The sequence below is a fragment of the Aulonocara sp. 'chitande type north' Nkhata Bay genome, linkage group LG13 (assembly GCF_057382095.1).
Source record: "Aulonocara sp. 'chitande type north' Nkhata Bay isolate Kocher_YH1m ecotype deep benthic linkage group LG13, A_spYH_male_GT1.1, whole genome shotgun sequence".
Lineage (NCBI taxonomy): Eukaryota > Metazoa > Chordata > Actinopteri > Cichliformes > Cichlidae > Aulonocara > Aulonocara sp. 'chitande type north' Nkhata Bay.
Window position 1 is genome coordinate 19,493,439 of NC_141356.1, and position 15,785 is coordinate 19,509,223.

Genomic DNA, 15,785 nt, shown 5'->3' on the forward strand with positions numbered 1-15,785 from the left:
TCGATGTCGCCTGCCAGACTTTCCTTCTTCTCCGCTCTTTGTCCCGCACACTCCACTGCGCACACGACCACCTTATTTCCCCATGAAGCGGCTGCACACCTTGAGATTGTTTGCCAATCTGTGCGCTCCTGCAGCTGCTTCCTCGCCACTCATTTAGATATTCATAATCTTTGTCATCACATGCATAATCCAGTTCAGCTCAACACATACTTCGCAAAACAATTAAAAGATTTCTTTAGTTGCTATTAATATAGAAATTTCACGTTTATTTAGGTCTAAAACTGATACGACGTATTTGAGAGTATGGCAAAGTCTACTTGTTTAACAAATAACTTTTTAAACTTTATTCTAACGTCTTTTTGTTATTTTAAATACCTCTCTATAGAATACCGGTTTGTGAATATTATAATTAACAAATCGGGTGATGGTTCACTGCACTCCCACATCAGCACCTTAGAGTTTAAGTCTCGTTTCAATCCTCGGAAGCAGAAATAGTCTGACTCACTTTTGGTCATATTTATATTTTTTCGTTTACTCGAAGAAAAATATACTTTATAAAAAAGTGGCAGCATTTTTTTTCAAACCCGTCTAACAATCTGTCACTTGTTGACAGTTATTTCACGTCTTTGGAATAATGAAGACACTAACTTTAAAGTTCCAAGCATTAAGGAGATCTTGATTGATTTGTGAGAGCTGCCAGGGACATGAAGACAAACTGCAGCAGGCTCCGTGCACTCTGGCGCCATCCTTCCCCGGGTTGTGGGATCAACGCCGCTCTTCTCATCCACGCTCCTCACAGCTTTACGCTCTTTGGCTGCCTGAGGTGTCTGTCAACGTGAAGGGGAAGAAAAAAGTGTTTTAGAAGGAAAAATCTGAGCAATTCTTCTATTGGTAGGCGGGCTGGTCGTGAAGGGAACAATCAGGTTGATTTTGCCAGGGAGCCACCTCAAAGCATATCGGGTTACTTTGAGTGACAGCGTAACCATGGCAAATAATTTGACTAAGGCTATTGTCTTATCCTCACCATCCGTGGGTCAGATAACCGACCAATCAGAGTTCATATAATCGCTTGTCTTGCCAGCTTAGAATAATATTATTAAAACGAGCCAGCGAGCCCGGTCTCCGGGAGTAGTTTATGTTGAAACGGCATAGAAAAGGTGGAGGACGGTGGAAGGAGTAGCAACTTTCTTTCTTAGCAACTTTATGGAGAATAGTCGCCTGGGGTTTCGCATGGCTGAACGGACTTGAGCTTATTCCATAATACGCAGTTGGACTTTGCCTAACCTTGGGCACTTTTACGTTTTAGGTAACTCTTTTGGGGACTTTTTGACGCTTATGGACTTAATGCGTTTTGATTTAATGAGACACTGAGAGGAGAGACGTGGAAGTAAGGTACAATATAATCTGTATTGGTTTACTTGTCGCCATGTCCATGCTTCCGACGTTTGGTTTTACGCAAGAACAAGTGGCTTGTGTCTGCGAAGTCCTCCAGCAAGGGGGGAACATCGAGCGTCTTGGGCGCTTTCTGTGGTCCCTCCCGGCGTGCGAGCACCTCCACAAAAATGAGAGTGTTCTCAAAGCGAAAGCCGTAGTTGCTTTTCATCGGGGGAACTTCCGAGAGCTCTACAAGATCCTGGAGAGCCACCAGTTTTCGCCGCACAACCACCCGAAGCTGCAACAGCTGTGGCTCAAAGCGCACTACATCGAGGCAGAGAAACTGAGAGGCCGTCCGCTCGGCGCCGTAGGGAAGTACCGCGTCCGGAGAAAGTTCCCCCTGCCCCGCTCTATCTGGGACGGAGAGGAGACGAGCTATTGCTTCAAAGAGAAGAGCAGGAGTATCCTCCGAGAGTGGTACACCCACAACCCTTATCCATCCCCACGGGAGAAAAGAGAGCTGGCCGAGGCCACGGGACTCACGACCACGCAAGTCAGCAACTGGTTCAAAAACCGACGGCAGAGAGATCGAGCGGCTGAGGCAAAGGAAAGGTAGGAGTATATTTACTTCTTAAAACAGACGCTAATCTCAGATTAGATTATCTTATTTTTTTTTTTTTATCATTGTCACATCAAGCAAAACATAGGAGGTAGTTCCAAACTGTTGCTGAGTCACGGACTGCCACTGCTGACTCTGTATGCAAAAATAAATTTCTGACCTACATCTGGAAATTTATTTAACGTAGATAGCATGGACATATTCTCAGATCTTATTCAATCGCCACAAATTAAAGTTACACTGTGTGTATTTCTGTGATAACTGTATAAGCCCCTATTAAAAGTTGAAACGCACGAAATGAAAGACGTGTTGTCAGGTAAATTACAAGGTTATAAAAGTTGCTTTTACCCCACTTTTATGTTTTAGTAACCACACTGATTATAACATGAAACTTGACTTTCACGTTAAGATCAGAGAAGAAATATATGCAGACTACTGTGAATCACAGACACTGGATGAACACATGGTATATGCAAGGAAACATATCAGAACACGTATGAAAGATGTTTTGCGGTGTAATTGATGTGGCTTGTTGTCTGGTCTTCATATCAGCCAGGCTGACATTTCATTATGAGTCGTTTGCACATTTCAGAGTTTGGAAATTATACAGCCAGGCATGTAGAGAGGTGCGGGAGATGTGTTTTTGTCAGGTGTTCACTGGGTCGGTGTCTTCTTTCACCCCCTGGCCACTAATTTGGGCTGAAAGCTCCACGTAAATCATGTCTTCCCACTGAGAAAAGCCTCACAGCAAACCTATGAACTATGCCATACGCAGTACGCACGCGTTTCAGAATGATTAGGCCTGTCATTTATTTAGAGCTGTGGACAAGCTCTCCTCGAGTGGCCGAGGACTTCCTCAGGTTGAGCTTCTCCACGGGTCACTATGGTTAAATTAACTTGCTCTAAAAGTTTCATGCAAGTTCAGTAGTCAGATGGATTTATTATCTTCCAGTCACTCTCTACTACTGATATTTAATATAGCGCTTCTGTAGTGAATTGACCCTCTAATTATTTTTGCTGGCTAAGTGATTGCATCTGGGCACACGTGCCTCAACGTATTCTCGTGTGAACATTAATAAATAACCAGACTAAGAACTGATACATTAATGAGATTATTATGGCTGTTGTAAAAGTGTCACAACCCAATAAATATTCTAGTAAACACAACAGAATTGTGTGTGCCACTTTAATTCAAGTGTGTGTTCATGTTCATATTTTTAATGCAATCTTAAACATGTTAAGCTACAATTAGCTGGTGTCTTTGTTCCTGTAGGTTTTACTCCGAGATATGAAAATTTCAGTTCACCTAAATCTTCCTGGTTGTTATGCACTTTTTCGCAGATGTGCTGTAATTCCGCATTTGTACCAAACTGATGTGTGACTTTGGTTTCTGTTCGCAGAGAAAACAACGAGAACTCCAACGGCAACAGTCACAACCCATTGACTTCTTCTATTAATGGAAATAAAACTATTTTGGGGAGCTCGGACGACGATAAAACACCTTCTGGGACTCCGGATCATACGTCTCCGAGTCCGGCTCAGCTCCTCGGCGCAAACCCCGGTTTACCGTCCCTGCATGGCCTTGCGCCCCCGCCGGGACCCAGCGCAATCCCGGTACCCAGCGGCCCAGACTCGATGCACCATCACCACTCATTGCATCATGACACCATACTGAACCCTATGTCTTCTAATCTAGTGGACCTCGGCTCTTAAAAGCCGTCACTGAATGGAGCGCCATTTTTTGGGGAAAATAATTTACGAGGTGGTGTGAGTTAAGCTTCAAGCACTTGCGGCACGGTGCAAGGCAGACAGACTGGAACACTGCGAAAACAGCCACCGTAACAAATCATTTAGTCTCATATTCAACCTTTAAAATCTTTTTCAACAAGTGGAGAGAGGAAAACCTGCCAGTGAGCGCAACACCTCCTCTTATCCCCAAACTGAACGAGCCCTTGTTTCGGGGATTTTCTAGAATCAAGAGTTCAGAGCAGAGCACTTAAGAACTTTCCAAATATACTTAAACAGGACCCTACCGAACTTTTTCCCCCCGTTAATTCGCTTGAGGAAAATATAATTTGGAAAAAGTAAGTAAAAGTAGTAGTTTTTTGAGATGGCTTGTTTTGCTGCAGGGCTGGGGATAAAAAATTGATAAAAAGAAAGAACAGAAGAAAAGAAGGAAGAAAGAAAGAAAACTTTACCGGAATGTAAAAACGTAATATGTTATATTGTTGAAAACAATAACAATAAAGTGTCTTAATTCTTGTTACTATTAGCCTACAGTTGTTATTTTAGGGGTTTAGATTAACCTTTATCACCAGACTCTATGGGCACAAAGTTACGTGTACCCATCGCCTTTCTGTTTACATGGGGTTTTTAAAGAGAGCCATAAACGGTTATTTTTGTTTGTTTGTTTGTTTGTTTGTTTGTTTGTTTGTTTGTCTGGGGGAGGGTGGGCTGATGGAGTATGCCAGTTAAACGTGTCTCATAGGGGCTGTGATAAGATAAAATATTCTAACCCCTTGATATTATTGTTATAATTATTTGCATTTTAATTTGGGGAGAGACTGCATGTAAACTCTGCGATAAATGATGAAACATAAAACGATTCACCTATAGTTTCATATACCCTTTACAATAAAAAAAAAAAAAAAAAAGAAACACGTGGAATAAAGTCGAGAATTTCTTTGATTCTGAATGATTCTTGACATTTTCTTGGCATTTTTTTTTGTCTCTTACGGGTCACCTCCTTATAATATTATAAAACCATATAAGCTGGAGGACAAAATATATAAAACGTATTTTAGAGAATCTGCACGTAAACGTCGATATTTACAGTGTTACAGAAATATTGCTTGAACGATAGTATTTAGGATTTATGATCATTTGTAGTTTCAGTTGAGGATACTTAGATATTTTTCCCTTCAGCTCATTTATGTAATTTTAAATGCAGAACAACGCACAAACCATGTATTCAGCCTTATTTCCTCAGGCTTTTTAAATGTGCTCTGAGCCACCACTTCCCAACGTTAGGAAAATACATGATCAGATATTACTGAAAATCAAAAGCTGTTAGCCTCTGACACATATATCTCCTGCAAGAAGATAGATAGATAGATAGATAGATAGATAGATAGATAGATAGATAGATAGATAGATAGATAGATAGATAGATAGGTTTTTCAATTTTAAGGACATGAGGTCAAAGTTCATCCAAGTGATTATTGCCGATTTTTTGTTTCTTTTTAAGAAAAGCTCCGCACGCAGTCCAATGTTTTGTAAAAACATCACTCGAAGCATGTGGCATGTGGCCATGGCAGGCAAAGCTGGGCGAAATTTAGCAGTGCTTCTCCAACTGGGAACCCTGACGTTCGAGTGATGACACCTTATCTTTCCGCGCTCAGTCCGGGAGAACAAAAGTACCGTAGTGTTTGGAGTAGGAAAAAAACAGAACTGGAAACGACCGCTGAAAGAAGACACTTTGTTTGAACAGCTTCAGCCGCGCAACACCTCCAGCCTCCCTCCCGCCCCCTCCTCCCCTCTGCTGCCTGATCAGTTCGTGCAGAATAAACCTAAAAAAACATCTTTTCTGCCTTTCATATTTCCATCACAAGGCTTTAGTACCTCCCCTATTTCAGGTTTCGACAGGCCGGCGCGTGCTCGGTGTATTTTCTGGTGTCTTCTGTATCTTCATATCAGAATATAACAGTAGCTTATAGTTTCATAATTTTCTTACATATTGCATGTTTATATTGATAAATGTTACACATTATGCATGATATACTATAATATTATTTTACAATATTACTCGCATTTTAAAAACAAAAAACGATGCCAGCATATAGTTAATTGCTAAGTGGGTGTTTTGGTTCACATGTTAATGGGTTGCAAACATTTTTTTTAATATTTGAAACAAGGGCGAAACACTCTTTTATTCGTTAATAAGTTATCCTGTAGACCCAGGTGGCTCTAATGGGAGTGCAAATATGAGAAGTGCTCTCAGAGAGTGCGCGAACTGTCTGTAGATGTGAAATATCGGTCACAGCTTCCTGGGAACAGCTTCCTGCGCCTGAAGGTCAATTACATATTCAACACAAAGCCCACAGGTTGTAATTAACAAGGATTTAAGTACACATGGGTCTATTCACAACAAGCCCAAAACAGCGGCTTTTGAGGAGACATAACACTGAATGTTTGGCCTTTCACCAAACCAACCCTACAACTCTACAAAGAGCTGTGATTTTCGTCTCCTCGTTCTTTCACTCTCTTGTTTCCCATAAGGCTTGAAATGTGAACTTGAACTGGTATTATAAGTGCGCCATGTGTGCCCGGAAAGTGGAGGCTATTAAACTTTTTTTTTTTTGTTTGGATGTTTTTTTTGTTTTTTTTTTAAACAGAAGATGAAAAATCTGCCAGCATTGAAGAAAACGCCTAACGAGGCGCACTGACGTGATTCTGCTAGGCTGGCTTATGGGGGTAAAGACCCACCAAAGCAACAGATGAGGGAGGAAAAACTGTTCGACAGATGTATCTTGTCCTGGTTTCTTCATCTGTAGGGTATTTAATCGCCTGTCAATTCACCATGTAAACAACGCCGTAAAATAGAAGCGAATGCCACTTTGCCCCAAGACCAAAATCCTGAAACAATCAGGAGAGAATGCTGAGTCCTGGCCTCGTAAAGATCACATCCATGCAATTTCACAGCAAAATGCATGTACTAAGCAGAGCTGTTCTGACCTAAGATCAGTTTTAGCTGTTATTATTGCATCTCCGCACTGTCATTAGCGCAAAAGGCATTTTACACACGCGTTTTGCCCGATTTAGTGAATGGTAGGGTGGTGATTTTTATTCATTCTGTTTGGTTTTCTCGATTAAAACAAGAAGCAAAAACAGAAAAGCCAAAATACGGACTCTTTGGTGTTAAAAACATCAGACTTTGTATTAAACATTAAATACTTAGTAGTGATTATTTATTTATTATAATCATTGTTTATATGTTTATATACTTTTGGACTCTTTTCCACAACTTTCACTAACTGTGCGACATAAAACAGCACTGATTTTTTTTTTTCAATTTTCGAATGAAACAGTCTGATTTGAAAGTTTCTCAGCTGTTAAACTAAAATTGAAAAAGTTATTTTCTCTTTCTAAAGATTGATTTATCAGCTCTGTATTCGAGCCGTCCTTTACTCATAATATCACAAAAACAAGTAACGGCGCAAAAAACAACGCGTTACCCTATTAATCTATAAGCACTGATTGTTATTGATGCTGTCACACTCTTTAAAGTACCTAAGAGTTTCATTAAAAATCTATCATCTCCACGTGTAGATTTTTATGTTTATCTATTATTTTATAGTGCAGATTAGGAGGATACATTTCCATTACATTTTCAGCAATCTGAGAAGAAACGCTGTCGTCATTTAGGACTTTGAGTGACGATTTCTTTCATCATCGACTGAGATTTTGTAATGAAATATCCTTCAGATAAACACGCGATAAAGATGTTCTGCTCGTGTATTAGCAAACTATTGAGAAGATAAAACCGCTGAATTATTATTGTATGAGTTATAATTAAATACTGCGAAAATGTATTTTGTTACTATAAAAACAGAAGCTTTAAGATTTAGATTTTTGTTCCGCATTTCTGTCTCTTCTCTGTGGATGAGTTAATCAAACCTATTTAATCCACATACTTCACCAAATCTGAATATAAAAGGTTTCTTTCAATACACATTTAATCCGGAACCTTTTGTTAAGTGATGTTAACACACTTAATAGAAATGTCAGCTACAGAAACGGTGGTTATAATGTGACACGTTATTGGCCCCAGTGGGGAAATTGTCTTTTGACTTAGACCCCCTTCAGGGAGGTCAGAGGTCAAACTTTTATGGCAGTGGCCTCAGAGCTGGAAGGGATTCACTGTTGTTGCTCAAGGAAACTTCAGCAGAGCAGATAGGCTTAGACTCAGGTCCTCTGAGTCATGAGCACTTTTAAAATGACCCTCAAAATAATTACGGACAAAATGTGCAGCAAATGATGACTCTTTGATTTTGTTGGCAATTTGAAAGGTTTTGTGTGGCCATGAGGAAGACAAAATACAGAACTAATATATTGAAACAAAGGATCGCATTAATGTAACCAGTTAATAATTCACCCCACTTGTTGACTGCAACGGTTGGTAGCTGTCCTAACAAGTGTGTTAGACAGCTGGGTTTTACATTACTGATACACTGCCACTGTAATGTGGAGTCTAAATCAGACAGCAGAAAAAAATATCAATTGCATACACAATTACATCTTTCTTCTCATATGCACAGAAACAAGAAAAAAAAAAGTTAAATCTTTATTTAAGCATCCATATGTTTTGAATGAAGTCATAATCATTAAAAGTTATTATTACATTTTGCATACAGGTCTGAATTCTTTTCAGGGTCTAGTCTTTTTGATTGAGTTTAGTATATATATTTTTAGTGGATACATAGTGTACACCATATGGTTCACATCTAACAAGTAAATGATCCCTTTATTGATCCTGAGGAGACACAAATCCCTCGGTGGTTACATCAGGAAGGACATCCTAAGTAAAAATCTGTCAAATAAAATATACTGCACTACCTGCTGAGGTGGCTCTTTCTGAATAGGACAAGAGCCGAAAGTAACTTTACTGGATCTAAACTGTCAGACTCAGTTAATAGTTAGCGAAGAGGACATACTCTTCCCTCTCTTCTTGTTATAGTTGACATCAGACTGTTCATCAGTGCACACAAAAGAGTCACGTGAAATGGGAAGAACATATTTCAGAATGAAATTCCTCTTTCATAATTTGAAAACCACCTTTAAAAAATGAATGCAAACATGTGTCACTGTCAGGAAGAGGAGAAGCTGGAAAAAAAAATGAAAAATAGAAACATTATCCTTCACCTTTGATAAGTTTTACCAAACGATTTTGTGTTTTTAAGTATAAATATAATGCATGGCCTGAATATTATTTGTATGCATTTAAAAATGATATGGATGTCAACATAAATCATTCTCAAAGAAATCTTTGTTATTTTATGAAAATATTTTTAAATTGCGTAACTGGTATTATATTTAAAATAAATCTCCAATGTTTTATGAATGAGGGAAGTTTTGGCCTTCTTTTAACTATAACATTGATATTGATAGAATCTGAGATACTTACTGGCATAAATTTTTTTTAGAATACTTGCCCAGGTCGGACACAGAGATTAAAGTTCATCGTCAGTGTGGTGGTGGTTTGTATAAAAACGTCCTCCTTCTTCATTGCTTACCCAAAATAAACATAGCTAGTTGCAACAAAATCAAAATGCAAAGATTCTAACTATTTCTGATGTTGGTAATGATTAATATGTAGGAGCAAAAAAATGCAATACATATTTGGGATTATAATTAGTTTGGCTGAATAAATTATTTTGTGTTGTGAAACTATAACTTCTAAAATACTGAAAAGCATATTTGGACTTTGGAATAAATGCTGAATACTGAATAAATACTAGTAAAAAAACCCATCAACATTGATAGAGTGAGACCATTTGATATACTTTGTTTTAGAATGCATCTTTATGTTTTGTTTAGCTATTTTTCTCTTTTAGTTTACAGCACTTTGAGCTCAATCGCAGTGTTAACATTATTGATGAACCCATTGATTTCACCTTCTCCTCGGCCATTATGCATTTTTGGTGTATCAGGTGTGTCCCATAAAACAGGATAAAACTGTAGGGGGTCTGGCGAGTGAGGAGGAGGAGGGGGGCGGCGGGGTGCGCGGTGTTTAGTTACGGTCAAAAACGAGAAAGAGAGAGACATGGCGAGGGGAGTACGAGCATTAATGCACTCCCTGTGTGCTGGACGTGTACTATTACAAAACACACGCTCTCACACACACATAAGCACACTGCGGGTGCCTTTTGCTCAAGTAAAAGGTCACCTGGCAGACCGAGTCCTGACTTCCATCCTGAGACCTGAGACAAGGAGAGGCATATCAGGAAATAAAGTTCAGTTAGAGGAAACCACTACACTTTTTCACTTCAGTAACACACAATTAAACGGTACAAAGTGAAAACAGGAACACTATACCTTAAATCCCCTTTTCAGCACTTCCAAAAGATATACAGTACAATGGGTTTTAAAGCACTACAGGATTCCTGTTTAATGTAGATTTCTAAGAAAGCATATAGGCAATATTTCACTATGTTGTTAATTATGTTGTTGATTATTGTGCAATTACACACGAGTCACCACTAATGCATTAAGTAATATGTCATAAACCAGTTATGCACAGAGGACATGATTTAAAGAGTTGGTTTGAAAACTAAAAGAACTTATTTTAGGAGGTTTCAGTCTCTTTGTTTCACTGAGACGGAGGAAACGGTTGTAGTACTAATGTATATGAGTGTGCACACTACAGGGTTAAAGAAGGCTCACCTGGGCTTTTTGCCCCTACTGTAAATTCCAAGATAGAGGACAGACACAGGCTATTCTGATCGCATTAGGTTCACTCCGATAGTTTTTCCAGCTATTGTCACTTGACACCATTCCATTAAATCTGTCCAGCTAAAAGATTAACAGCACCATTCTTTATGCTTTCACTGGGTGTTCACTCTGAACGCCAAAGGGCAGGTTAAATCATGCACAAGATTTTCATAGTGTGCTGTGTTTTACGTTCAGCCTATCTAGCCTTTTTACTTGATGTTATATCAGCTAGCAGTGCACGGTGACACAGATAAATTATAGTAAAACAAGTTCATTAATCACAGCCCAGCTTTTCTGTTTTGTTAGTAGTAACCAGCTTGTATTATGATCAAACCTGTGTGTGTCTTTTTTAGTCCAGTAATAATTAAATGGTACTTTTATTCATTATTCATTTAAATTTAAAATACATTTACATTTGTGAGATGAGAACTTCTGTGGGTAGATGCAGGCTATGCTGCCGAGTCCATTAGTACACTCTGACTTTAGATAGCCGTTCTTATCATTATGATGCACATGATCACTAAATTTTAATGGTACAAAGTTGAAGACTTTCTTATACATTGCTTTGCATACGTTACTTTATGTAACTGTTATGAATGGCCAAGATATCAGTATAGGACAAATTCTGCATATTATTCTAGTGTATTCAGTCTCATCTGACAGCTAACCGTAAGACAACTGCCATTCTGAGAGAACTTTGTATCAACTTAAATAAATGATCTGACTTCGGTAGCTTTGAACTTTACCAGCATGAATGTGGGTTGCACATATAAGATAATCTGCCTGACAAGATAGTCTGGCACTCTCTCCAATTTTTAAAAGTAAAAATTATTGTTAGTTTTCTTTTTGTTGGTGTATTTTAACTGAATTTTGTACATTGCCCAATTTGCTGTAATTTGAATCATGTTTTCCTGAATATTGCACAGAAAAGGATGACAACTAACACAAAAATGAGTGAGTGAAAGAAGTGAAGATGGGTCTTGACACAGGAACAATGTTATGCTTTGTTCAAAAAACTATTTGTTGCTTTAAGGGATTAAAGGTTGTGCAACTTATTCACATCCTGCTCAGAGTCTGTCTGTTCCAAGTCAGGAGCAGGAACTTCCTTCTAATTTCGATCAGTCAGTATTAGTGTTGATTGTGCACACTAGACCTGTATGTCTAAGTGTGTACAGTGCAGGTTTGTCTGTTTCCAATGAAACGCAGTAACGGGTTCAACCTGCCAGACTGTTGACTCACCTTACAGTATGCATGAACATGCTTTGATGTTGGCACTGTGCAGAAATATGAAGGAACTTTTCAGAAACTGCTAAAAACTGCTAAAAACAATTTGCATATGAGTAATGGTGCACAGTATACTGTGCACCATTACTCATATGCAAATTACTATATATTACTATTTTATTTTATTTAATTACTATACTATAACCTGCAAATTACATGCTATAATGTATACATTATAGCATGTAATTTGCAGGTTATAGTTTTAATATTAGTTGCTCTTACTTCATATCATTTCTGTAAATGTAACCACAAACTTAAGCATGGTTACAAAGAAGAGAGAAACAAGAAAAAACAAAAGACAGCTTGTTGCTTCTAATATGCTTTCCATGCACCAGAGAAGGAGAGCTTCTCAAAGTTTCACTAAAACACTCATTGCCACGGATTCACTCCACTCAGTACTGTGCAGATTTGTCGGAAGAGTAACAAAACCTCAGAACAGAAGTGATGAAGGGTAACTATTTGGCACTCTTCAAAATTTAGGGGAAACGACTGGAGCAAAAGGCCTGGAAATCATGACCGCTGCTGCCACCTAGCGATCAGTATGTGTAACCGCATACTGATCAACATAATAGACCATAAAACCAGTGCGCAAACTGGATACTCCAGCAGATGGGCTGAAGCGCAATAAGCAGGTAAAAGCATAACAGCAAAATGAGGAGTACTGGGTACTTCTAACAAAGTACCTATATAATAATAACTAACAGTTAGGTGAAAACTGTGAAAACAATGACACGTCTTCATCAAGGTCGACAGGTGAAATCATTCATGCACCCATCTGTGTTTGCACAGACTAGGAAAAGTAAGTATCGTTTGTCCTATTTTGCATAACTGTCAAACACACAGGAAACCAAAAGTTGCATGAGCAAACATTAAGACAAACATGAGTAAGACAGCATGAATGACCAACAGTAGTTTTACAATGATACCTGTAGTTAACTACACATTTCAATAATATGTTTGTTTGTGGCTATATTGAACTTTTTTAAAATATATTTTCAAGCATGCTATGCGGCTAAATATGTAACTAGAGCCCAAGTATGACGTTTACTTTTAGGTTAAGTTAAACAGATTGAGCTCATGGGCGTGGTGTCTTACTGCTGCACAGAGATACACTGTTTTGTGATAACTTAGAGTTATTTTGAAACATGGGCAATGTAATAGTAAGGGGTGATGCTTCACAATGACAGGCACATTTTGACTGGTAGAACAATGGTTTTCAAACCCACATGTCTGTACAAAAAACGGAGGAAGACATAGAACTACAGCTTTCTGATTCTCTATCCAGCCTTCCCCTTGTTTCTCATCTCTCCACTCTCTTCCCCATCTGCCCAGTTCTTCCTAATAACTTACACTAGACTGGTCCCCGAGCTGTGGACTCATCTTGTTGTGATTTTTTCCCTCACCCACAGCAGTGGCAGCTGCTTGAAGTCGTTTTTGCTTTGTTGCCGTTAACTTGCTGCTTGATTAGCTCCTCCGCTGCACATCAAACGTCCCTGGGTTTCAGCCAAAGCAATTTTGTAGTGCGAAATGCAGAAAACATGCCACGGGTATAATTTCACTACACAATAAGAGGTAGACGTAGATGGGGGGTATGTGTCAGTGACTTTAAAGCTTCTGTATACATCATTTGTAATTTATTGCACACTTGACTTGACACACACACACGTGTAACTACTGGAATGGATCTGGAAGCCATGAATGCCATTAGCAGCTTGAATAGGCCGCAAGAAATGCTCCATGTGCTTTAAAGTAAATGCATAAAGTTCGATGGTGGAAAGCTTTACATGTGATACATTTTTAGTGAAAGTATGCTGGATCATTTAATACCTTTTGTTTCCATCCCATGGTTTATCTACAATTGTCATCTCATGAATAAAAGGAGCGAGCTCATGATGACACCTTGTGGTTAAAGTTGGCATCTCGTAGCAATTCATTTTCTGCATAATGACTCCTATCCATACAACAGCTAATCTGGAGCATCTCATTCCTATCTTATTCCCACAGGTCCATTTAAACTCAAACCAGGAAAGGGAAACAGGACATCCTACTGTAGATATTACCATGTGATTACATGGTACATGGATGCCAATTAACAATTGCAGCAACGGCCATAAACTTTGGCTTTATAAGATCACAAACTGACTCTAATATTGCTATTTGCAAAATATATTGATTGAACCCATCCTGCCAATACATTAACGCCCATAATAAAATCTGGTTTCATGGCAATTTGATCTTAAGATTAAAAAAAAAAAATACACTTCCACTTCCTTACACACAACCAAAGGAAAGAACAGTTTATGTGACAAAATAAACATATAACACTTTAAATGTTTTCGGAAGTATTTTTCCTGTTTGTTCGTTTTTGTCAGGGGTATGATAGTCAGCTGAATGGAAATCTGACTGCTACAAGACATGCGCCAGTGTTGCATGCTGAAGTAGAAAAGATCATGCAGCTGCCTTATAAAGCTATTCCCAGGCAAAGAATCCCTCCAGGCAACTTCATGAATGTTCCCAGTAATGCAAATGGAAGCAGTTTAGAGTTTTCACTCCACGAATGTTTTTTCTGGTGGATGAATCACTAGATGGCAGTATAACATAATGAGACAGCTAGCAAGTATATAAAGTTACAAGACGCTGATGCACTCATAGAAGATGGTGTGTATATATTTTTTTTTCTCACTCATTCACATTTGAATGAATGAATGAATGAATGAATGTGAGGAAGTGCTATCTTAATCCCAGAGCAAACACTATCAAACATCTCACTCATCTCTCCTCCCTGGGGGGTAACCAATATGCTAGAGAGGATTACATCAGGGAAATCAGAAGAGTGCACATTTGCGCATCGCCCACTGACACTGTCACACCAAGAACAGACACCACTGGGTTAAGCCAATTGACCATTTACATGGCTCTCAGCCTCTCCCTTTGGCCTCACTCGATTTTCTCCAACTGTTCACGTTCAGTTCTGATGCTGTTTGCAAATGTGTGTGTGTGTGTGTGTGTGTGTGTGTGTGTGTGTGTGTGTGTGTGTGTGTGTGTGTGTGTGTGTGTGTGTGTGTGTGTGTGTGTGTGCATAAAAGCAGTCAGAGAGAAGATACGGAAACTAAAGGTAAATATTTGATGATGGAGTAAAGAAGAGAGCATATTGCTATATCTGTTGACAGATCAATACCCAGTCAGTTTAAATAGTTTTTTGAATGAATGATTTTGGTTCATTCTTTAGCTGAACCAAAATCACTGAATTTCCTTAAAAATGTGAACTTGTGAAGGGTTTTTGCTGTTTCGAACTGTAACTGCTCCTGCTTCATCCACCTCCACAGACGTACATTAGGTCTCTGAGCTCTGAACACTTGGCCATGTTTTCTTTCTCCTCTCTGTCTCTTATGGGAGCTATGCAGCTGCTGTTGCTTGATGAACTGGACTGAGTGAAGGGAGTGCAGAGGACAAGGCCGGTGTATGCATCAATAATGCATGTGTTTTGGAGGCCACCTCAGGACAGAGGCCGTTTTTAAAAAGGGCGCTTTAAAGGTGCTCCACAACCGAGTCCTGTACAGGAAGTTATTAAAAATAGAAAAAGTGGTTAAACAAAACAGCCAGCTTCAGCTGAGGGCCTCTACCACATGAGCCAGTTATTAACAACCAAGGTTCATGTTACACGAACATCTTAACTAAATGCTCTCTTAGATGATAAACTGTGAAGGATAAATTTGAAACAGGAATTTAAATGAAATTTCTTTTCTCCTTTTTTGTTTTTGTTTTTGTTTGCAGATGCTTAAGCTCCCCCCCATCTGTACCAAGTAATACCTTTCAGCTGGAATCCTAATGTGTGTTACAGAAGGTGGAAAGTGTAAAATGATAAGTATACATGCAGTCATGCAGTATGTAGTTATATTTGAATACAGAATGTAGTTTTGTTTGTTTGCCTAAATTTATGTATGTTACATTTTTTTAATTCACATTTCAATTAATATTCTATGGACTCTCTGATATAGACAAAGTACATGCTCTTAAA

The 15,785-nt window shown here is 38.8% G+C and overlaps 1 protein-coding gene across 1 annotated transcript; it reads left to right on the plus strand.

The window, feature by feature from the left end:
* Positions 1–946: 946 nt before the first annotated feature.
* Positions 947–4,947, plus strand: six2a (SIX homeobox 2a). Its single transcript, XM_086259044.1, has 2 exons — positions 947–1,986; positions 3,394–4,947. Exons 1-2 carry the CDS (start codon positions 1,427–1,429, stop codon positions 3,704–3,706), a joined length of 873 nt encoding a protein of 290 aa, XP_086115170.1. The 5' UTR covers positions 947–1,426; the 3' UTR covers positions 3,707–4,947.
* The last annotated feature ends 10,838 nt before the right edge of the window (positions 4,948–15,785 follow it).